This window comes from Acomys minous (assembly GCF_964271855.1).
Source record: "Acomys minous genome assembly, chromosome: 12".
NCBI lineage: Eukaryota > Metazoa > Chordata > Mammalia > Rodentia > Muridae > Acomys > Acomys minous.
The window spans coordinates 75,352,523-75,376,166 of record NC_140493.1 but is presented as its reverse complement, the minus strand read 5'-3'; the positions used below and the strand labels follow the sequence as shown (position 1 = coordinate 75,376,166).

The following is a 23,644-nucleotide window of genomic DNA, read 5'->3' as shown; positions in this document are numbered from 1 at the left end:
GGAACCCTATGGCTAGGCTCAGCTCCCTTCTGTGTTGACTCTGAAGAGTTCACATCGCTCCTCTGTGGGGTGAGGTGAAGTCTGGGGCAGCTGCCGGATGAGGCTGCTGACAACATCCCCAGGACAATGGGAAGGTCACAAGGTTCCAGAAAGCCCCATGAGCCCAGAGCTTTGGGGGTGATGTTGGGGGAGGAGAAGAGCCTTGTGTAGCCAGGAGACTCCTCCTCCCCATTTTTTTTCTTTCCAGGTCCCAGAGGGGCCAAAGCCATTACAGAGAAGGGACATCCAGTCAACAAAGACAAATTGGCTTAATTGACCCAAATTAGAGGCAGGGAGGGCCCTCATGGCCCAGCTGCTGGTGCATTTAATCACTGTCACCTTGTGTGGCCAGCGATGGCCCCTCCCACAAGGCCACGGGGGTCACCTCCCCTGTGAATGGCTGCCTCTCTGAGTCTTCCATCTTTAGGAAGCAGGACTGGGACTTAGGGGACAAAAACAGCCTCTGGTCAAAGATCATCACTCACCCCACTCACCCACAGAGCTGACAGAAGAGCATCAGCGGAGAACCCAAGCCAATGTCAACCGAAGCTTTGCCCAGGATCTTTGGGCTTGGGGCTTCCTAGAGGGTAGCAGAGGCTCCTCCCAGGCCTGGATGTTACTCTGTTTCACTCTCTTAGCAGCTTTCTCTCCTCACTAATGAATGGGGCAAGTGAACTGGGGGTCCCCTAAACACCTATACAAAGTGGCAAGCCAGAGGCCCCTAAATAACTTTGTCCACAGGATAGCCTATGGGCTATCTTTGCCGGGTTCCGTACTTCAAGAAGGTAGGCAGGCCGTTTGTCTACCAGATCGCCACGGTCCAAGCTGGAGGTCATTTTCTCTGCCACAGTGAACACCGATGGGAGCCCATGTGGAGGTTAGGGCCAATGTGTCCCAGCTCCCACAGGTGCCCCGTTCCCCCCCCCCCCATCCCCGCCTCTGCCCCCGTCCCCACCCCTCCCCTCCCCGCCCCTGCTCCCACCCTCATGGCCTTACAGTTCCCTCTTTCTAGCTGCCTACTTCTCTTTCTTGCTTGGAATCTGATTTATGGGAGCTGCTTTCTTGTAAACCGCCCCCCCACCCCCGCCTCCAGACCTCAAGAAAAGCCCCCGATGCTCTGTGCATCCCCAGCCCTACCCTGTTGGCTCAGGGCCAGGCCTGCCCTACACATGTCAGCTCCTCTCTGCCTATTCTTGGATGCTTTCCCTTGGCCCAATCCCCTGCCGGCACACATGCTAAAGTAAGTTCTCAGAGAAGACCCTCAAGGGACTCCTGCTAGGATAGGTCAAATAGAATATCTGTCTACTCTCTGCCCACCCACACATTCATGTTTCACCTAGACTCTCCAACTTTTTTGTTTGGCCTTTTGTTTTTATTTTCCCAAACAGGGTTTCTCTGGGTAGCCCTGGATGACATGGAACTCGCTCCATACACCAGGCTGGCCTCAAACTCAGAGAGATCTGACTGCCTCGGCATCCCGAGTGCTGGGATTAAAGGTGTGTACCATCACTGCCTGATTCCCCAATGTTTAAGTGGGCTGCTTATGAATAGTTGATTGGATATTGGCAGGTGGAGCCTGGAAACCCTTCTTGGAGCCGGAAAGGTCTTGAATTTCAGACTCTTTTAGGTTGGAGACATTTCAGAAATAGGACCTAAGAATAAACATGAAATTCATTTATGTCTTATATATCCTTTAAAATATATAGCTCGATAGTTATTTTATACATATTCCTAGTGAATCTGCATTTTGACCATGGCCCATTTAACGAGGTGGGGTGTGGAATTTTGCACTTGAGGGTGTCACATCTGTGCTCAAAAACATTTCTGAGTTTGGAGTATTTAGGACTTTAGATCTTCAGATCTGGAATGCTCAGCATGTGGTATTAGTACTCACATTCCCAGGCTAGCCCACCAAATTCACAATCCACGCAGTGAATAGCCCCCTTTTATTTGTACAGTGAGACTCAACCAACAGTGGCTCCAGGAGCCTGCCTTGAGCACTGAGACCTAGAACAGAGAACCGAGTGAGGGCCAAAGAAGCAGATAGAAAATGAAAATAGCTTTCCTCCAAATGATTAAAAGATAGATCTGGGGACGGACCTGAGATAGCTCAGCTGGTTAAGTGATTACCGTGCAAATATGAAGACCTACGTAAAAGGCTGGGTGTAGTGGCAAGCACCTGTAATCCCAGCACTGGGACGGTGAAAACAGAAGAGTCCCTGAGGCTTCCTGGCTAGTCTAGCCAAGTCAGTGAGCCCCAACGTCAGTGAGAGATCATGTTTTGAACAGTTAAGGCAGGGAATGGAAGAGAAAAACATATAACATAGACTTCTGCACTTTACATGCATATACACATATGTTCATGAACCTGTCTCTCTCTTCCTCCTTCCCTCCGTCCCTCCCTCCCCCCACCCCCCCCACACACCAAGCATGTGCACACCCATACTAATAGCACAGGACCATCTTCAGCATACTCCCTGATATGGCTTGTCAGGCCTTATACAAGCCCTGTCCCCTGACCCTAAGAGCCTCCCAGATTCCCTGCCCACCAGGTCTCTCGGCATCAGGGAACCTCCTTAGGACAGTCTCAATGCCAACAGCTTTATGCAGTGCTGGTCTGGGCGCCAGCTGCTCTCTACTCCAAGCCTTGCTTTGGCGTTGGGTTACCCCAACAGTTACCTAGGAGCAAATTCGGATACTAAGCTGGATGGCAAACCCAAGTGTGCAGCCAAGATCAACATCCTTTGCCTGAGCAGCTCCTGCATCCAGAGAAGCCCAGATCCAAGACAACGCCAGTTCAACCCAAGCCCTCATCACACAGTTGCAAAGGGATCTGCCGTTCACTTTGTGCCTGCTGCTAATGAGATCTTTCTACTCTGTAAGCCTATATGCAGAGTCTTGCACCCAACTTCCTGCCTCCCCCCCCCCCCCCCGACTCCATCATGGTACCACTGATGAGAGGGCAGTGGGTATGAGTGACGTCAGCAAGTGCCTATGGGGTGTGGGGTTCGCAGTGTACAGGCTTCTAGGATGCTCCCTAAAGTGAGCCATTTGTCTTCCACGCTCTGATTCTCCGTGTACCTCCGTCCTTGCTCCCTCTGTAAGGGGAGACTGACTGTAGACAGTCCGAGGAGCACATCCTCTACCTTAGAAAGCTTTTTGCCTGAGGCTTTTGATGTTCAGTTGGGTCCCTCGCATGGGCTGTTCTCTGCTGCGGCACTTGTATCTCTGCCTTGATTTACTTCCTATGTGTGTGTGCCACTCATGGGGGCAGGGCTCCTGTGAGCAAGTATGCGTGAGCTTGGGGCCCTGTGAGCCAGGCCTAGCATAGAGATGGCCTTGCTGGGTGTGACTATCTGAGTAGAGGCTGAAGTCTGAATGGATAATTGTGCTGGAACAGCCATGGGATGTGGTGGGGGAGGGGGTGGGGGGGGCTGAGTCTTCTGGCAAGTAATGGAGAGGCAGAGTAGGGAGCTCAGGGGATCCCTACACCCCACTGTGGGGGGAATCCAAGTGCTAGGTTGAGGCTGTCTCTAGAAAGGCCTGCAAGCTCATGCTGTGTCCGGGCCATATCCCCAAGCTGTGGATGGTGATTTCACATTTGTAACAATTATTCACTTAATTGGGTTCCAATTAAGTGGGAGAAGGAGCGGAGGCTGAGTCTATGTTCGCCCGCCTTCCTTCTCAGCACATCTAAGGGAGCACAAGAAGATGACAAACGGTGGCTCTGTGGCCCCTGGAACAGTTGGCCTTCTGAGTGGGTGGACAGGACTGGCATGGGCACCCATCTGCTGCCCCTCCAAGCCTTTTTGGCTAGTCTAATCCCACTAGACTCTATGCAGTGCCCATGGCTGCTGAAGCCAGCCCAGCTCCCTGGGGGCTCGCCTCTATACTGGAAAACAGAGTGAGGTCTCAGGGAAGGGACATGGAGCACTGGGGATGCCCCTAACAACAGTGTCCTGTGGGTCCTCAGCATGCACGAAGGCAGACGCAGTGCCTGTCATTGGCTCCATGGATGTGTTCCAAGGCTGCCATGAGGTCATGGGGAAAATGGGACTCAATGGGACCTTGGGAAGCCCATTCACTTTCCTCCATCCAGCTATGGCTTTATCTGTGTCACCTGTCACCTGCATGTAGTTATATGAAAATGTTACGGTATGTGGTATATCCTGTACAATGTACATTTTCCTGCTTGCAGCCATAGAAAAATCACTGATTTCACCCAATCCAATTACATTTCACACAGAGAAACTGATCCAGGCAGGGAAAAAGGACTTCCGGTTACATGACCAGGGGGCTACCAGGAAGAAGGTACCTTTGTTTCTGACTCCCATACCAGGCAATGGTGACACTTTACAGTAGCCAAGTGTGGTGAGCACACAGGGGAGGTGCTGAAGGAAGTGGGCCAAACCTGCTCCACCCTCAGAGCTGCAGGCCCCCACCCTTGCCCTCTGGCACAATAGAGCTGTGATCGGCCATAGAGGTGGCTTCCACCATGAGCCGGTAGAGCCAGCCCACCCCTGTGTCCTGATTCTACCTGTGCGTGCAGGCAGAAGTTACTGGGTTTACAGCCCTCTTCACTAGATAGAAACCATGTCTGGTACAGTTAACAGAAACATGAGCCCTTGGCTGGATAGGTCATCGGTCCCAGGGGTGCATCTACTACGCTTACTTTGCTAAGTGGACACAGTATCAATCTGCCGCTAAATATTTATCTTATACTTGTAGATTAGCACAGCTCTCAGTCCTTATGGGGGAGCTTCATTTTGAAGGCTTAACACACAACAGGTGCTGAGGAAAGCCTTTCAAGGAGAATGATGATCAAAGCAGCCAGCATGTGCTTGAGGGAGCCAGTGCCCCAGGTCTCCGTCTGGGAGCCAGCCTGTTCTGTTTCTGAGCTACGGTGGAAGAAACCAGGCTCTATAGGGGAACCCCAATGCTCCTGACCCAATCCTTGCCTAGAGGGAATCCGATCCCTGTGATGGGTGGGCCCAGCCTTTCCCAGGAGGACTCTAGGCTGAGGAGGACAGTTCCTCCAGAAGAGTCCTAGACTGATGAGGGAGGCACAGGGCAGGGGTGGGAGTTACTTCTGTCTGATGGTCGCCTCCTGCCTGAAGGAGGAGGCAAGGTTTGGGCTTTGTGGCCTTTAGGCCCACAGTAACGTGAGTCCCAGTACCCCGTGGGAAGGAGCCACTGTAGGCAGAGTCAGGCACCTGGCACTGTCATTTTTATCTCTTTCTTCTTTTCCTTCTCCTCATTCATTCATTCATTCATTCATTCATTCATTGTTATTTTTCTACTTAGAGCAATTTATAGAAACCATGTAGGGGTTGTTTAGGCAAGACCCAGGGATAATTTTATGCTAACCAACTTGCATGGCCTTGGAGCAGGAAGGAGTGTGATTCTTGGGGTGGGAACTGTAGGGCAATGGTACCCTACTATAGAGCAGGGGACCAGAGGAACAGCTGTGTTCCAAGGGGGTGAGATAGTGAGGGAGAAAGTCAGTTACTCCAAGCCTCAGTTTCCCCTTCTGTGCCACGATACCCACAGGGCACCTACCATCTGCTTCTGGAGCCTCTGGCTCCCACTCGCTTGCTGACTCCCAGGATTCCCCCCCCCCCCTTATACATTAGAAGGTTGAAGCCAGGGGACAGTAGTGTGTCCCCCAGTGTGGTGCAGAGCTGAAACACACCCTGACCCTTCGGACTACTTCCAGCATGCTATATAGCCCAGCGAACAGGCTTCAGACAAAACACACACACACACACACACACACACACACACACACACACACACACCCCTTGCCCATGACACTGGCTGGGGCTCAACATGTGCTTTGGCTCAGAGTCTGGCAGCTGTGGCTTCAATGGCAGGAAGCACCCACTGGCCCTCTCCAAAGCCCAGGTGAGACCAGGTGTTCTGTGGGCACCTCTGCCCACCTGGCAGCAACTGTGCCCTGCTGAACCTTCTTGCACACTTACCCCATGCCAAACTGCGGCTACCTGGTTGTGTGCTACATGCTCAGCATGGAGAAAACCTTCAGCAGCAGCATTAAGTTAACACCAGCTGCCCTTTACTGAGCGTGTACCATAAGCCAAACCTCCCTCCAAAGCCCACATTGTCTTCTTCATTCATTGAAATGACTCCCCCTGAGCATCATACTGCCAAGCACAGAGAAGGCAAGCCATTTCTCTAAGATCACACAGCTAGAATTTGACAGACAAATGTGTGAGTTAGCTAGTGAAGGAAGGAATAACTTCTCCACCTCTGGCTTCTGTCACCCCATTTAAGGACTAGTTTGTCTCTCTAGGCGGGAAGAGTGAGAGGACAGGAGGGACCCACACCTACGATTTATTCCTTCCTTGGGATATAGACTTGAGAGAATCCCTGGGCTGGGCCCTGGTCCAGGTGCTGGGTACAACACTCAACAAACATGTTTCCTGCTGGCAGGAGCCTCTCTTCAGCTGGGGGCTCAACTTCCGAGCAAGTAGACATATCCCTCTATACTATGTCACAGGAGAACTCCTGGGAGCTGAGGGAGTGGCCAGTGGTGGCCAGGGAGGGCTGCTCCGCTAAGAAGCCTTAGGGAGATAAAAGGACAAACAGAGGGTTCAGAAGAGCAAGTCTCCGATGCATCATGCCCAGCACTCGGAGGACAGCTGGGAAGCCAGTGTGACTAGAGCTGAGAGGTCAGAGGCAGGGTGGGAAGAAAAGACAGTTCCGGTAGGCTTAGGAGTTGCTGCAGGGACACTGGCTTTCTCTCCTGGTGATGTAAGGGGGTACTCGGAGCAGAAGGGTGACTGTATATGACCTTGATTTCCAGAGTCTGGCAGTGGTGGGGGAGGAGGGGGTGAGGCACAGGTGTTCCAGGTCCACCTGCTTATAACTGAGAGGGGTCACCATCACTAGCATGAATCACCCCAACTGGGAAAGGCAGAGCCAGCTCTAAGTAGGCAGGGGACTTCCAGGAATCGGGAGAAACTTTTCGGGACCAGTGGGAACCCTAAAAGGTAGGCCTAGGAAGTGGCTCTGAGGGAGGAGGTTCTGGGCACACCCAGCCAGCAAGGTGAGAGCTTGTGTGCCTGGGGGGTGGGGTGGGGGTGGGGGCGGGGCTCAGAACTGGACTTAGCCCACTGCTGGCAGAGCAGGAGGTCAGGATTCTGAGGCTGTGATCCTGACAGAAGGAAGCGTGGGCACTCCAAACGTCAACTCACATGCTCCTATGGACTTCCATGAGGAAACAACCATCTTTTGGACAGATGGGTTGGAACAGATTGTTAGAATTACTTTGTGCCAGAAACATTGCTTCTGCTATATGACTGCTGGGTCATACAGTCAGGGGCCCTAAGCCCTGAAAGGATATGTGTGCTCATCCATGCCATCACTAGGGGACATGTGGGAGGAGAAAATTGTAGAGGAAAAATAATGCAGGGGGTGGGATAGGGTGGGGGCTGGGCAGGAGTGGGTGTGAGGGCAGCTGGGGCAGACCTGCATGAACTCCTGAGGGTTCCTTGGTGCCAATGACACCATTAAAAACAGTGGCTCTGTGCCTTTGTCACAAGATTTGTAGGTGCCATGCAGGGCATATTGCTCTAACTATCTACCTTCATGGACCCTTGAGGATGGAAGAGATTTTCTTTCCATTGTAGAAGTGAAGTGATAGATACATGTTTAATGAGTCTTCGGGGACTCATCCTCTGTTGTCCCTGTGAGCTTCCAGGCTGCAGGCTCAGGGAGACTAGGGTCCTGAGGCAGAACCACCTGCATGACCCTAGATCTAGGGAGGTAGAGGTGACCCTTTGTCCATCTTCAGAATTGCCTGACATATGGATGCGACTCTCAGGACGTCAAGTCCCCTACAGCCAAGTGCCATACTTGTGCTATGGCAGAGGCAGAAGCAGGGGCACCTGGTCTGCTGCAGAGATCTGGGCAGGAGGGAGAATGGGAAGGAGGGAGGGGCTGAGATGGCTACTGTGGTCCTAAAACCCAACGGGTGTGTTGCTAGGCGGCATTAAGGCTTAAAAAAAAAAAAAGGTTCCAGCAGAACAAAACAGGGGGGAAAAAAAAACCAATCACCAGAAAACTGCTCTCCGGGAAGCTTTTGGCACATGTTGAACGTGTTTCCTGGAAGGCAGAGGCATGGCTCTGGGCAAGGAAGCAGAAAGGAAGGAAGGAAGGAAGGAAGGAAGGAAGGAAGGAAGGAAGGAAGGAAAACAACCAATGTTTTGTAAGCCCTGTGGCAAGTGCCTGTGGTTTGTTCTGGGTGTTTCCATAGAGGGCTCTGTCTGAACTGCTTCCAGAGAGATGGCTCCAACACGCTCATGCTGCAGGCAGGGAAACTGAGTCTCTGGTGATCAATACTCCAAAGTCCCCAGCTCTCAGGCCACCTGGTTGCACTGTGGTGGGAAAGGCTGGAACAGACCGGGGTGCTGTGGAATCCTCCTAACACTTCCCCCATGTGACTGAGTCCTGAGGTCTCCCTGCAGGCCACAGGGTGGCAGAAACCTTGAGTAGGTATGTCTCTGCCTTTGGCTGATGGATGGGGTATAAAATAAGGCTGACTGGGCCTCATTGGCACAGCGAGGGCAGGTGGGGTCTCTGCGCTTGGACTCTGATGTGTTTGTCCAGGAGTCCGTAATGCAAGTGCCTCCAGGAACTCTGGGCCTTGACAGTTCCAATGTCCTGAGCCTTGAGCCACAGGCTCACCTCTTTCCGTTTGTACATTTGCAGACCAACACTGTAGTAGACACAGAGTCCCGCACGGCCAGCCCCAGAAGCAGCACTCACCCTCCAATCTGGTTCTGAAAGTGGGCTTTCTACCATCCAAGGTGGTGCTTGAGATGACTGCCGATGGCCACTTTCCATGCCAAGACCCACACTTCCAGGCAGGCACTACAAGTGCCTTCTACTCTATACAGATCTGTGATTTGTTCCCTGACCTGGTCGTTGTTAAGAAGCCAGCTTGCATGGTATCATCTCTTTCCACAGCTCTCAATGGTTCCCGAGCACTTCCTGGAACACAGGGTCACTGTTTTGAGAGGTCTCTAGGCAAAACAGCTCAGTAAGGAACAGCCACCCACATGCCTGCCATTTAGACTCCTATACCGCACCCCAGCAGGCAGCCTCAGTTTACCCGTTCACCTCACCACTAGGCACTGAGCACTAGGGCCACAGCCATCTTGCCCCCGGCTCTCTGTCTTCTCTGAAGGAGATACTGACTGCCTCGCCTTCAGGAAAGTGTTCTGGAACCTGTCCAGGGGGCTCCTGAGTCACCTCTTCCCAAATGCCTCCCCTGATCTAAGCTACACAGTTCTCCCTCCCCTGCACCATTCCAGGTCCCTTCTACAGTGGCTCCGATTGTTTGGTCATCATCTCTGCAGACAACGCTCCTCTCCCCAGGACATCACATTAGAAACCTCTGTAAGAACAGATTAGCAGGGACAGGTCGCTTCATCCTCACACTCAACACGGCGCCTGGCACACACTAATAACATTAGTAATGATAATACTGACAACTGTCATTTTTTTTTTGCCTTTGCTTTGTGCTGGGTGCAGTCTGAAATACCTGGCACATAGTAACTCACTGACTCGTCACCACAAAGCCTGCAAGTGGCTGTTCTGATCGTCATCACTCACAGATGAGGAGCTTACACACCGAGTGGCTAAGGAACTTGGGTAGAATCACACAAGAGGCCGTGGAGCCAGGCAATTATTGCTAGAGTACAGGGAAAGGGTGGGTGGGGAAGGAAAATGATGAATGTCATAGCCAGGCGCAAACAGAACAGGGTTCTACGTTGGCACCAGGGGACTCAGTACCCAACACCAACTGGAGGGCATATCCATGCTCTGCAGACAGAGCAATGGCTGCCCAACACAGCTGTGTGGTCAGCAGGGGCCAAGGTTAGGGAGAATGCCCCAGGATGGGCTGTTAGTGCCCTAGTGTGTGTGTGGGGCGGGGGCTAAGCCCCATCACTGCCTGTCTCCCCTACCCTTTCAGTCCTTTCACTCATGGGCTGGCTACTGGCAGTTTTTTTTCCCCTGTCTAAGGACAGCCACAGAAAATTGAGATCATTTTTCTGCTGTGTTGGCAGCAGAGAAAATGGCCATTTTTCCTATTTCCAACTGAAGTTTCTTCCCATTAGACAAAGGCCCAAAACATCTACGGCATCAGAGGAAAAACAAAGTGGGAGACAGATGGAGCCCCTGGCTGAGATGTGGGCACCAGGGCCGATCAATGGTGGTCTGGTGGTGGGAGGCTAAGCCAATCCCAAAGCCCTTGCAGGGCAATGACAAGGCAGGCAGAGAGGTCCCAGAGCAGGTGACATGCAAGGGCTGCAGGTTGCTCAGGGACTGACACATAGCAGGCTTTGTGGTCCCTGGATGCCGGCAGAGCCTCCATTTCTTAACTACCACACCCTAAATCAGCATGGCACATAATCAGGCCAAGTGAGTTCATGCCATACCTGGGTCCCAGGGATCAGGATCTTTTGCAAAGTTAGATAATTAGCCAAAAGATTCAAGGAAGAGAATAATGCTACATGGTGTCTCTCTCTCTCTCTCTCTCTCTCTCTCTCTCTCTCTCTCTCTCTCTCTCTCTCTCTCTCAGACCCCAGTCTTGCTGGCCTCTCACCACAAGTGGCCATGCTTACGCAGGGCTCTTCACCATGCTCCCTCTGGGGAGGCTTGTTGCTACTGATGGCCTCCCTCTCATCTCCTCACTCCTTTAAGTTCATGCAGAATGATGCCCCACGCAGCAGAAGCTTGCCTTGGTATGACAAACCACTCAGCATCCGTCTCCAACTCCCTAGTCTCCTTCAGGGCTTTTTGTCTGACTAGCACAGCATACCCCATGACCCTGTGTACGTACTGCTGACTACTGCCTCCCTGCCTGCACCCAAGGACAGCTAGCCAGCAGCTTGAAGAGGTTTACTCTGAGCCTGCCTGGAGTGATGTCTGGCCCCATGCAGTAAGCGCCAACTGAATACCTTCTGCGTGCTGGCGACAATGTCTGTGTATGTGTGGATATACACATACCCACTGTGCACTGGTTCGTTTAGACCAGCGGTTTTCAATATGTGGATCACGACCTCTTTGAAGGGTGTTAAACGACCCTTTCACAGGGGTTGCCTAAGACCATCAGAAAACAAACACAGATACTTACATTATGATTTGTAACAGTAGCAAAATTATAGTTATGAAGCAGCAACAAAAATAATTTTATGGTTGAGAGGTCACCACAACATGAGGGGCTTCATTCAAGACTGGAAGCATTAGGGAGGTTGAGAACCACTGATTTAGGCAATCATCAAATATCCACTGGGCACCAGGGTGCCTCTTGGGACATAAGGATAGCAATGGCAGGGAAGGGATCATATGCCACCCAGGCGTATTTATGATCATGGCCAGGAGGAAAGCCAGGCAGTGTGCCATTCAAATGAGGCAAATTGGCATGGGGCGGCAGTGTTAGTGAATTCTCTGTTATCTAAGAATCATGGTGGCTGTCCTGGCTAGTTTTATGTCAACTTGACACAAGCTAGAGTCATCAGAGAGGAGGGAGCCTCAGTTGACAAACTGCTTCCACGGGCAAGCCTATAGTGACATTTTCTTAATTAGTGATTGATGTGGGAAGGCTCAGCCCATTGTGGGTGGGGCCATCCCTTGGCAGGTGGTCCTGGGCACTATAAGAGAACAGCTGAGTAAAGGCATGAGGACCAAGCCAGTAAGCAGGACTCTTCTATGGCGTCTTCATCAGTTCCTGCCTCTAGGTTCCTGCCTTGTTTAGATTCCTGTCCTGACTTCCTTGGGCGATGGACAATATGGAAGCAGAAGCCAAACCCTTTCCTTCCCAACTTGCTTTTTGGTGATGGCGTTACAGCAATAGAAACCCTAATACAGTGGCTTTCTGGAGGGAAGGAGGGGATGTGCGCTCTCTCTCTTGAAGACTAGGTTGGTGAGAAGGTGAGTGTTGTAGTCAGAGGGTATGCGAGAGACTGGGCACACCTAAGAGATCAAGGGAGAGAGGGGGAGCTCAAACAGCCTGGGGGTTCACAGGCTCTCCCATGTCTCTCTGCCTGTGTCAGTGCTGTGATGGTGAGCGTTCCAGGTACAGAGTTAGAAAGGCTGACTTTAGATCTGGCATGGCACTAGGAAGTGCCTTCATACAACGGCCACCTGGGGACACAGTGGGATCACTGATCTCATGTGTAGACAAGTAGGAAGAAGTCTTGAGTCTCCGCTACTTAGGGTCTCACAGTGTTTATGCTTTGGGGATGTCTCTGAGCACCTGAACATTTGAAAAGACACCCATCCATCTTGAGGGCCCTAAGCACGGTCGTTTGTTCTCCCATGGGCCCAAAGATGGGGCCAGGGAAACAGATGGACTGGCCGACTCTACAAGCAAGTACATCCACTTCCCAGGTATTTGAATGAAGAGACCAAACTACCTGCCTATTCCCATGGACCAAAATGTTTGGGAGGAGAGAATGCAATGAGAAAGACTTGGGTTTGATAAAAAGGGGAACTTTCTAAAGGCAGATAATTACCTAGGTAATTTAGTAGGGGGGGGGAGGAAAAACAACAAGAGTTTCTTCAATTACCTTTTCTACTCTTCGCTCTTTTTTTTTGCAGCAAATTATTCATTTTTTCATCCATTCATTCATGCAACAAGCAATGAATTATCTAGGTAATTGCTTCCATTTTCCACTCATCTTGCTGGGTGCTGAGAGCCAACAGGACCTGGTGTGTGTGTGTGTGTGTGTGTGTGTGTGTGTGTGTGTGTGTGTGTGTGTGCTGAGAGATAAGAAGGAAGAAAAAGGAGCCGAAGGAGACAAAGAGCAAGACATGGCAGTGACTTATGGGCTCCAAGGTGGTGGGCTACCTTGAGGGTTGGCTTGCCTCTGGCCTCACCTGTCTCTCTCTAAAGTCCCAGTCACCCTCCACTGACAAGATTTGGTTGGCTGAGCACTGGCACCGGCTTCGGTGGGTATGTGGTCCAACCATGGGCATGACTAGGCAGAGCACAGCCAGCCTGAGTTGATGGCAAGGCATGCCCATATTGCCTTATAGCTAAAAGGACAGAGAAGGAAAAATAGAAAAGGACATTCATTTTCTTAAAGACACACACACACACACACACACACACACACACACACACAGACTGGCTCATTAATTTCTTATTAAAATTCTGTGTTGAGCTCAAGTGGGGAAGAAGGGAGGATGGCTGCAGCGATGGGGCAAAGGAGTGGGGAGGGTAATCACTGAGCCACGTGTTGGCGTTTGCTGCTAGTGGAGTAGTGCCTTACAACATTGTTTCTGTAGTGAGGGGCAGCTGGGGGGGGGCGGAGCAGGGGCGTTGAGGAGATTAAACTCACTGCCTTGCACAGGGTACACAAGCCTTGTGGCATTGGTCTGTGTCCTAGACATCTCTTGTTTTTTGAGACAGGGTCTCACTAAATTGTCTAAGCTGGTCTTGTTCTGTGGCCCAAACAGGTCTTACTTTGGGGTTCCCTTCTGTCTCAGCCCTCTGAGAGGTGATGATGTATGAGTCTGTACCGAAAAAGCCTGGCTACAAAGTGTCTTTAAAGGGGAGGGGGGGTGGTGGGGGGGGGAAGGGGGGAGGAGCAGGGCGGGGAAGGGGGGTGTTCCTTCATCTGTGCTCTGTGGCTGGGCTGGGAGGTCCAGCAGAGTGAGACTCAGCCTTTGGGTTCTATTGGCTGCCCCATGGTGTGTGACCAGAGGTATCAGGATAGACCAATTAGAACTGAGTGTCAGGCTGGCTGCCCACTGGGGGCTAGCTTGGGACTGGCAGAGTGTGTTGGGATGGCGGAGGCAGTACAAACTGTGCAGGGATTTGGCAGGCAGTACAAACTGTGTAGGGATTTGGGGCCAAAATCAGGAGCCCCATTTAGGCTTCATGGATGGTTTAACTTCCAGCATTAACATGCTGCATGAGGTCCAGGCCCTTTTCTGAATGTTTACTTCCTCTTCAGGGCACCCTAGAGGGGGCTGGATTCACCTGTCCTGGGGTCTCCCTTTTGGTGTTGGAAGCTGACAAGGCCAGAACCTGCCAGGGTGGCTGGGCTATATCTTGGTAGCTGGAGGCAATGCTTGGTAGCCTCCAGCCCACCCCAACCTCTTGGGTGCCTTTGCAGGGCCCAGTCCCTGTCCTGGCCGTCCACAGAGCTCTCCTTTAGCTGGGGCCCAGCACCCAGCCATCTTCAGAACGCATTCCAGTAAGGTTCATTTACTGCCACCAAGTTTAGAAGACATCCCCACCTACTGGCCTCACACATTAACAGAGCTCAGCTCCACCAGCCAACACAGGCTACTCTCCCTGGCCCGCTGCTTGCCCAATTCTCCTGAGGGATGGAAGACCTAACCTGCAGGAAAAAGTCTTTTGTGTGTGTGTGTGTGGGGGGGGGGATTGTCAGGCAGCCTGTCATCTTCTAAGTCCCCGTGGCCTGATGTCACCTAGGATGTGCAGCTTGAATCTGACTATCTCCTTCCCTACTCTCTCTGTCCTTTACTTTACTGATCCGGCTTCATTCCATCAATTTCTTTTGAGCCACCGCTGGGCGTATGTAGCAATGGAGATGAGCCTAACATGAGAGAGAGTGTGTGTAAGCCTTAGGTCTGGGGTGGGGAAGCTTAATGCATGTGGATGCCGGTTGTGAACTGGGCCCAAAAGGCAGCCAGCCAGAATGCCAGGAGACCATTCAAGAAAGGGCCTTGAGGAGCTGGGGTGGGGGTGGGGGGGGTGATGCGAGAGGGTCCCTGGTGGAGGTGCCATGGGAGTTCTGCTGTGAAGGCTGGGTGAGGGCTTTCCAGAGGCAAGGTACTACCCACGGAAGGCTCAGAAGAGAGACAGGGTTGTTCATAAGGCACGTGGAGGAAGGAGAGAGGCTGGCAGCAGCATTGTGGGGATGATGTACACTGGACCAAGATCAGGGAGGACCCTGATGCCAGGGTAGGGAGTGGGTCTTTGGTCCCACAGTAAGGTTGCTGGGTAAGAGGGCAGATATACTCAGCTCCCCAGCAGGCTCAGCCACCAACCAGCCCGACCCCCAGTCTCCTGCTCATACTGAAAATAAATGATCATCTCCTGAAAGGTGGATACAAGATACAAGCTCTTCTTCAGAGTTATCCTGGAGACTGGGAACAGGGCAGGAGATAGCCAGAAACCTCACTCTGCCTACCCCTAGGGCTGAGCCTGGCAGAACATGGGGAGGGAAATTATGGACCGGAGACCACGTGCTGTGGTGGGAGGGGGGAGGGGGAGGGGGAGGGGGACATGACACTAGGAAGGCAACCCAAGGTCATCCTGCCCAGTGGCGCCACTGTCAGACAGTAAGCCCAGGCTTCTTGGCCTCCAGTCAGCCTGTGTGGTCAGAACCCTGCGGCCTCAGTGGCTTGCCAGGCATTATAAACTGCAGCCCCCCCCCTCCCTGCATCTTAGAACAGCCTAGAAAACCTACAGAGAGTTGGCCTAAGTGACAGTAAGCCCATGTACCTTTCTCTAACTGGGAGGGGCTGGCAGGAGGGGCCACTGGGCAGTCAAGTCCTGCAGGCTGAAGGCCTGAGGCTCAGGTTTGATTCATTGTGTACAGGATGTTTTTCTTTCCTTTTGCTCTTGCTTTTTTGGGGGGTGAGGGCACACTCAAGTTTTAAAAGTAAGACTGAGGCATGGGTTGACAAAGAGACTTTAGAGCTCAGAGAAGGACTTAGAAACTGAGCCAGGGGTGGGGACAATAGGACGTTGTCCATCTCCTCCACTGTCTTCCATCCACAAGCCAGCTCCTCCGGCCTGAGCATGCAAAGAACAGTGCTAGCTCAGAGCTACTGGACACCCTGGACCCAGAGACAGCATGGAACCCTAGAGAAAGGTTCACAGCAGGCAGGACACGCCAGAAGACCCACCTAGGGCAGGGGCTTAGAAAGCAGACAGCCGGAAAAAAAAAAAAAAGAAAGAAAGAAAGAAAAGAAAAGAAAAAAAGAAAGAAAGAAAGAAAGAAAGAAAAGCAGACAGCTCTGAACAGGTCAGGAAGGAGAGTAAATCTCTAATAGCCAGGCCAAAAAATACACATTGGGAGTAGCAGAGACCTAGGGATAGCAACTGAGCTGCTAGGCTGAGTTTTGTGTCACCCTCACCTACTGTCAGTCTCCCTCCCAGGGATGAAGATCTTTGACTGGCTTCACCCCTAGCCAGGACTTCGTACCCTACTTCTGCTGGTCACTGCCTGGTCATTGCTCCTGCGAAGAAACAAGAGACTAGCAATCTCCAGCGAACCCAACCAAAGGCAAATCGGCTCATCCCACATCAGGAGGAACCCAGCCAAGGAGGGTGGGGGTGGGGTGGTGGTCAGCTAAGCGCTTGGACCCTACAATTCCCAAAGGCCATTCTTTCTCTCTTACTCTTTCAACCTTGAGAATGCACCCTAGTCGAGGTGAGAGCAATGCCTCTGGTTAGAGACTTCGGGTAGGTTCGTAGTAGGTTCAGTCAGGCTCCTAGGGACTGCGCAGCAAAAGCTGACCACCACACACAGAGGGTTCTCTAAAACCCTCCAGATGGCCCACTCCACAAAGGCCTTCTCCAGTTCTGTCCTTGCCTCACCCCTCGGGAGTGGGGCCTCAGAGTCCTCCACCTCTAGCAGGTTCTTTGCTGATTGAGGAAATGTCCAGGGGTCAGCTGGTTCCACGTTGGGCGCGGCAGAGGGTCGCTAGCCTCCGCCCCCCCCCCCCATTGCTTCCCCAGCTCCCTTCCTCCCGCCTCGGTCAGTGCCCCTCGCCTCCTGGAGCATCTCCAGCTTGCGGAAGCCCTCCGCAGCGTCCCCCTGGCGCATCGGAGTTCCCACTCCGGTTGGGGGAGGCTGTCCTGAGACACCCGCCCCCCTGCCTCCAACCTTCATGGCCCCTCCCCCCGTCTCACTGCCTGGACGCGCCATCCCGGGCTCCTCCACCCGTCACCCCTTTCCCGCGGAGCCCGGAGCCCGGGGCGAGCCTGGGGAGCAGACGCAACAGATTGCAGAACGCCGGAGCGCGGCCCCGCTGCCTCCGCGCGCCGCCTGTCGCCCGGCCCGCGCCCGCTTCCCAGACCCCCCGCCCGCCTTGCTTTGCTAGTCGGCCGGCCATTGAGATGCAGCTCACAAGCCTCCGGGGCCCCGACCGCGCGCGTCCCTGTCCGTGGCCCGCCGCAGGAAGCTAGGCAGCGGGCCTTGCAGCCCCGCACCCGCCTGGGCCGAGAAGCCGCGATCCCGCGGGTCCCAGTAGTCCCCAGCCCTTCGGGTTGCACCGGGAGCCTCGGCCGGTTGCCCAGAACTGGCTGATCTCTCGCATCCCTCTAGATATCCGTGGGCGGACACGCCCCCAGGGTCTTGGGCTGTACCCTGAATTCTAACTCGGAGCCCACGGGAGCGACCCCTTCCTCTCCAATCTCCCCTGGAGGGACCTCGGTCCCCCACAGCGGGCTCCCGCTGCAGGCAGGGACGCCGTGCTGGTATCGCTGGCGGAGAGTCTAGGGGAACACTAGGGTGAGGGTGCTCCTTCCTCCGATTCTCTCTGCGCCCCCTCCAGGGGCGCCCGCCGCATCTTCACCCCGAGTCTGCGCCGCGACACTTACCGTGGGCGAGCAGCGCGGAGAGGCAGAGCAGGGCGGCGCCGCGGCCGCTCGACATCCCTGGGGCCATGGCCGAGGCGGGGGCGGGAGGGGTCCGAGGTCCAAGGAGAATTGGTCTCAGCCTGGGCTCAGTCGCCTTCAACTCTCTGTGGAGCCCAGCTGTGTCGGCTGAGGCTTCAGGAGCCAGAAAGAGCAATTCGGAGACACTTTGAGGGGAGGGGGCGTCCCGGGCACCACCGACTACACCCTCAGAGCCGGCAGGGGCGCAGCTCCGGGAGGGAGGAGTCTCCACCTCCCCTGGCTGGTGCCCTCTGCAGGAACTATGATGCGAGGGGGGAGCCGCACGTGCGGTCCCGGGGCCCAGTGGCCACCAGCGTCCCGGGGGCTCCCGAAAGCTGCTTGCCGAAGGCCCTGGCTTCGCCGCGTCCCCTGGATCCGTACTTGTTCGAAGGTGCAGATCTCCAACGCGAGCCCGGCTCGTCTTGGTTTCGGTGATAACCCCACATACACAGCGCGGCTTTCTTCCTCCTCCAAGCGCCCTGCAGCAGACCGGAAAATCCCAGGTCGGGAGCAAACGAATGCTTTCTTTCGCAAAGACAGAGAAAATCCAGGCAACTTTAATCCATCCAGGGAAGGAAAAGTTTCCTTGCAGGCATGAGACAGGCGACGCAGGTCGCCACCACCCTAGGCGACGCCCAGACTGAATGCCTGAGGTGGGTGACCAGATGTTTGTCCCTTCGCAGTGCTCAGTCTTGGACTCCAGCGCGCTCTCTCCAGTCTCGACCCAGGTCTGCGCTAGCACAGGCCGACTCTGCGCCGCCTGGCCCGCCTGGGGCTCGATGGCTGGAGAAAGGGTGGAGCTCTAGGCACCCGCTGCCCCATGGAGATGGGGCTTTGGAGAAGCGAGGGAGCGGGAAAGCCAGCTAAGGCGCTTCAGCTCGAGCTATTTCTTCCCGGAGCATCTCCTCCAGTATCCAGCCCGTAAGCGTTGTAGGATGGGCGAGGGGGTGGTCAGCCCAAGGCAGCACTGGGCTACTACTCCTCTTCCTCCTCTCCAGTGAGGTGTCGCTGTCTTAGTATAGGGCTCCTCGTCTTCCCTCGGGGGGACCTGCACAAACCTTGAACTTTTCCGGGGTTCAGAGACTCCAACGCCTCGTCTTCCCCATCACCCCCGCCGTGCCTCTGGACACCGCTCGTTCGCTCGCTGCCTCGGTGCGGCAGGGTATAGGTTGTTGGTTTTTCGGAATCAGTTTGGGCGAGCGGATCGCCGCTCCAGTCCCGGCTGCGGGTGGCGAGAAGCGGGAGCACAGCCAGGGGGCTAAGTCACCCACACCTGCGCAGCCCCCTGGCCGGGAAGGCAGCTACTAGTACCTAAGAGGCCGAGAGAAGAGGAGAGAGATGCCGGCAGAGGGTGCGGAGGGCAGCTCTCCTTGGACGTGGGATGGGTGGGGGGGAGAAGAATCAAGGAGCAGAGGGAAAAAGAGGCGGGGGGGGGGGAGTCACAGTTGCCTGAAGCAGTCGCCGCCGCCTCCACGATGCTCCTCGGTAAATGGTTCGAAAGAAAGAAAGACACACACACACTCACACACATTGATGCTAGCTGCCCTCCTCCCGGGTCCGGCATCCAGCGCCCACCAGGACCGTAGCGGGCTGGCGCCCAGCTTGGCGCGCTTGCTCCCTCCCTCCCCTCCCAGATTCCCCGTGATCACGTGGGCCCCGAGCGCGCGGCCCACGGCTCGCGCGCCACGGAGACTCCCCCCTCCCCCGGTTCCCCTGTCTGTCCACGTGTCCATTCCGCATTCCCAGCCTGGGGGCGCGCGCGGCTCCTTAATGAGAGTCGGCCCAGGGCTGGCCTCGCCGTTCAGTTCTCTTCGGCTTTACAGTTTAATTTTTTCCCCCTCAGCGATTCGGGTTGGTGCTGGGATCCGAGTGCGGCCGGCTGGCTGCTGCTACTGCGGTTCTCTTGGGTAGACGCCACCGCAGACGCTGCCGATGTCCCTTCTCAAAGGATGCCAGGTCCCCGTCGGGAGATGTTTTCAGCGGTTCTCCCCGAGGCGCGGGTAGGGGGCAGCCTCCCACAGCCTCTGAGTCCGCGTGGGTCTCTGCAGGGTACCCAGTGGGAATCAGCCTAGCTGCCGCGCCCAGCTCCTCTAGTTATAGCTCCTAGGGCAGGGATGGGCAAGGGGCGCCGCTGGGGGCGAAGGAGGGATTAGCCTCTGCCTACAGGTTGCTCTGTAAACCCATGAAGGGCGTGGGGTGGGAGTAGGAGAAACTGCCCCTCTGTACTCTCACCCAGTTATAGGATGAAGAGGGAGGGATGTGGGACAGACATTCACTTCCACCACCGCGCTGCTTCTTACGTTAGAAAGAAACCCAAACCAAATCCGACAGTCGACCATCAGTCAGGCATAGGATCAATGGCAGTGATTTGACAGCATTATTGGGTATCATGTGGGACTTCTGAGTGGTTTGATCTCAATAGGACCTACTCTGGAGGGGCAGTCTCCTGTCCCATGGGCATTGCCCATATCAGAGGATGGAACTTGAGAGCCACCCTTCTGTACCAGATGGAGATCGGAGCAATGGTTGATGGGTTGCTCTGTCCACATCTTGTGGGCCATACTCAGGTCCTATCTAGCATATTCGATCTTTTGTTTCCCCCCCCCCCTCCCCAGAAAGGGCCATTTTGGGGAAATTGGCTTGGATGGCTATGGGAACCTTCCCTCTCCTAGCTGCTGATCGTCCCTGCTTGGATTGCATATTGGAACCTGCCTAACTCTTCTTGTCCTCCCCCCATAGCTGGCTGACTGGAACTCTGAGGTGCAAGCAGGGAGGGCTAACAAGGCTATTGGAGGCCCTAGGGACAGACCATGCTGGAATAGTCAAAGAAAATGATTCTCATTAGGTCCCTAATGCCTGGTGGCAATTAATGTCACCTAAGGGCTTATTAACCATCCCAAGGAGAGACAAGCCAGCTATCAGCTGTATGAACATGCCCCCACCCACCGTGTGTGTGTGTGTGTGTGTGTGTGTGTGTGTGTGTGTGTGTATGTGTGAGCCAAGAGTACAGGATCCACTAAACACAAGCAGGTTCTTTCTGGCCCTGACCACCAGCCCAGTGGGGACCTAGAGATGGCCAGAGGGAAGAGACAGTTGGTTCAACTAAGCTACTGCCCAAGCTGCCCTTCTGCACAGCTTCTGTAGCTGACTCAAGAGCCAGAGAGCTCACCCGATCCTAGCTGGAAATAGCATAGTATGTTGGGCAGGGTGTTAGTGATAGGGACATCATGGGTTTCTCTTTACCCTGACCCAGTTCAACCCCCAAGTTTCACGACAATACTTTGAGTTTTGATTTTGGGTTTTTTGTTTGTTTGTTTGTTTTCTTTGTTTTTTTTTTTGTTTGTTTTGTTTTTTTTGAGACAGGGTTTTTCTGTGTAGCCCTGGCTGTCCTGGAACTTGCTTCATAGGCCAGGCTGGCCTTAAACTCAGAGATCCACTTGCTTCTGTCTCACAAGTGCTAGAGTTAAAGGTGTGCGCCACCACTGCCCAGCCACAATGGTTACTGTGAATACCTCCATACCCACAAGCGTGAAGGGGCCAAGCATGAGCAAGGGAAAACTAGTCCTTGTACCCTTGGACCTTCTGATTTGGGAGGGAGGGTGGATGGATGCTGAACGTGTGTGCTAGAACCAAGAATGCCTGAGAGCACTTGCTTTCCTCCTGGAAAGGATGGAGGCTATCTTAGGGAGGCTGAAGGGCCCAAACCAACTTTTTGTATGTTTGTGTGAGTGTTCATGAGCCTGTGGAAACTAGAGTTCAATGTAAAGTCTTTTCCTCAATCTCTCTCTAAATAATAATAATAATATTTAATATATTATAATAATAATAATAATAATAATAATAATAATAATAATAATAATAATAACACTATCAGTCTCTCACTGAATACTGAGCTCACTGTTTGGCCTAGACTGACTGGCCAGCAAGCTCCAAGGATCTGCCTGTCTCTGCCTTCTCAGCATGGAACTTACAGACACACTTCACTGTGCCTGACTCTTATCATGTTTGCTGTTGACTTGAACTCAAGTTCTCATGCTTGTGTCACAAGCCCTTGCCAGCCCATGGTCCTGTCATCCTTACAGAGCAGAATTATGTTCTCCAGCTCTGTGCTTTCCTTACCCCCTATAGGGATATATCCTTCACAGGCCAGGAACTGCATACCAGGTTCAGCATGCCTGATCTCCCAGTGGGTCCCCAGATGCCACATGTCCCTTTTCTCTACCTCTGTTCATGATCTATCTGGAAAGCAGAATGCCAATTCTACTGCCTGAGACTTCTCATTCTTTTTTTGGGGGGGGGTTTGAGACAGGGTTTCTCTGTGTAGCCTTGGCTGTCCTGGGCAAGCTTTGTGGACCAGGCTGGCTTTGAACTCGCAGTGATTCGCCTGCTTCTGCCTCCCGAGTGCTGGGATTAAAGGCATGTGCCACCACCGCCCAGCTGGACTTCTCATTCTTAACAGCCACATTTTGGGGCTCAAGGAAGAAGATACTGATATAAAATGTACCTATTCCATTGTCCCTATCCTGACTTCCCCGAAGAGAGGATGGTGCCTTTCCTTTGTCTTCCAGGCCATGTGACAGGCTGCCTTTGGTCTCACTAAGAAGTCATGCCACTGGGACCTAGATAGCAGAGGTCAGAAGGGTCCTGGGCTGGAGGGCTGGAGGCCTGGCATGCTTGGGTATGACTGGCTCAGCAGCATTTTGCAGCCTTCTTCCTGCTTTCCCTCTGAGTGTCTTTCTGGATGGAGTTTTGGCAGTGGCTTGGACTGTCTCCTTTGCCAAGTCCATTGTGATGCCCGGAACAGATAACAAGGAGACGGGGGAGGGGAGGGTGTGGGGTTCTGTCCCAGCACCCTGCACAGGTGCTCATCAAGACCCAGTCCTGAGCCCATACTGCTTCCTCCCTGCCCAGCCAGCCCCTGTGAGCACATCCTGGCCTTCAGGATGTCTGCCACTAGGAGGAGACAGGCCAGGGTGGGCATTCCTGAGCTGGCATTCCTGGAACCTCCTGGGGCTTCTCATCGGATTCCCCAAGTTAGCCTTCACTCCTGTTATCACTGCAAACGGCTAATGCTGCCATGTTATAAACTATTTTGACTTTGTGAGTGTGTGGTGTATGCATATGTGTGGGCTGCACTTATACCCCCACCCCTACCGTGTGTGTGTGTGTGTGTGTGTGTGTGTGTGTGTGTAGCTATCCAGTTTTTGGTTGTTTGCTTGTTTAATTGGGGAGACACGCTCTCTCACTGAGCCTGGAGCCCACTGTTTCAGCCAGACTGACTAGCCAATGTGCCCTGCAATCCATTTGCCTCCACCCTGCCGAGCCTTGGACTTTTGGGTACCATTACCACTTCCAGATTTTTACACAGGGATCTGAACTCAGGTCCTCATAACTTGCACAGCAAACACTTTACCCACTGAGCCATCTCCCCAGGCAGGAACGGAATCCTTTTTATTGACTGTTGTTCGGGGCTGGGGGGTCAGAATGAATAGGCTGAGCAAGACAAATACTTAGATGGTAGAGGTTAGAGAGCCTCCAAAAACCCCAGGGACCCAGTGGCACTGAAAACTAACATCCTGAGTACCTCCCATGTGCTGGGCCCTGTGCTTGGGATTTGGCACGCATTCTGTGGGCGCTTGCTGCACCCCTGTTAAATAGGTGCTGTTAATATTACCATTTCCAGTCAAGGCCCAGAGAAGGGGCATTTCTTGACTAGGGTTACGTGGTTAGAAAGCAGCAGTGCCAAACCAAATGTGTGATCCAGAGATCAGATATGGAGTCACTTGGCGGGGCTCCATATACAGCAGGCTACTGTCTCTCTCTCTGGTTGTGCTTATGGCCAGGAGAGTTCTAGACATACACAGAACTACTAACACAGAGAAGCCACTGGAGCAAAGGAAGCCAGTGCAGGGCACGGGGGCCGGGGGGGGGAGG

The 23,644-nt window shown here is 53.6% G+C and overlaps 1 protein-coding gene across 1 annotated transcript in view; it reads right to left on the bottom strand.

Annotated features, from left to right (window-relative positions):
* TMEM132E (transmembrane protein 132E) overlaps positions 1-19,337 on the bottom strand; it is a 57,774-nt gene extending 38,437 nt beyond the window's left edge. Inside the window, exon 1 of the mRNA XM_084749876.1 lies at positions 17,654-19,337. Coding sequence (XP_084606002.1) covers positions 17,654-17,720 — 67 coding nt within the window. The 5' untranslated portion in view covers positions 17,721-19,337. The remainder of the gene's footprint in view (positions 1-17,653) is intronic.
* Between the last annotated feature and the right edge of the window lie 4,307 nt (positions 19,338-23,644).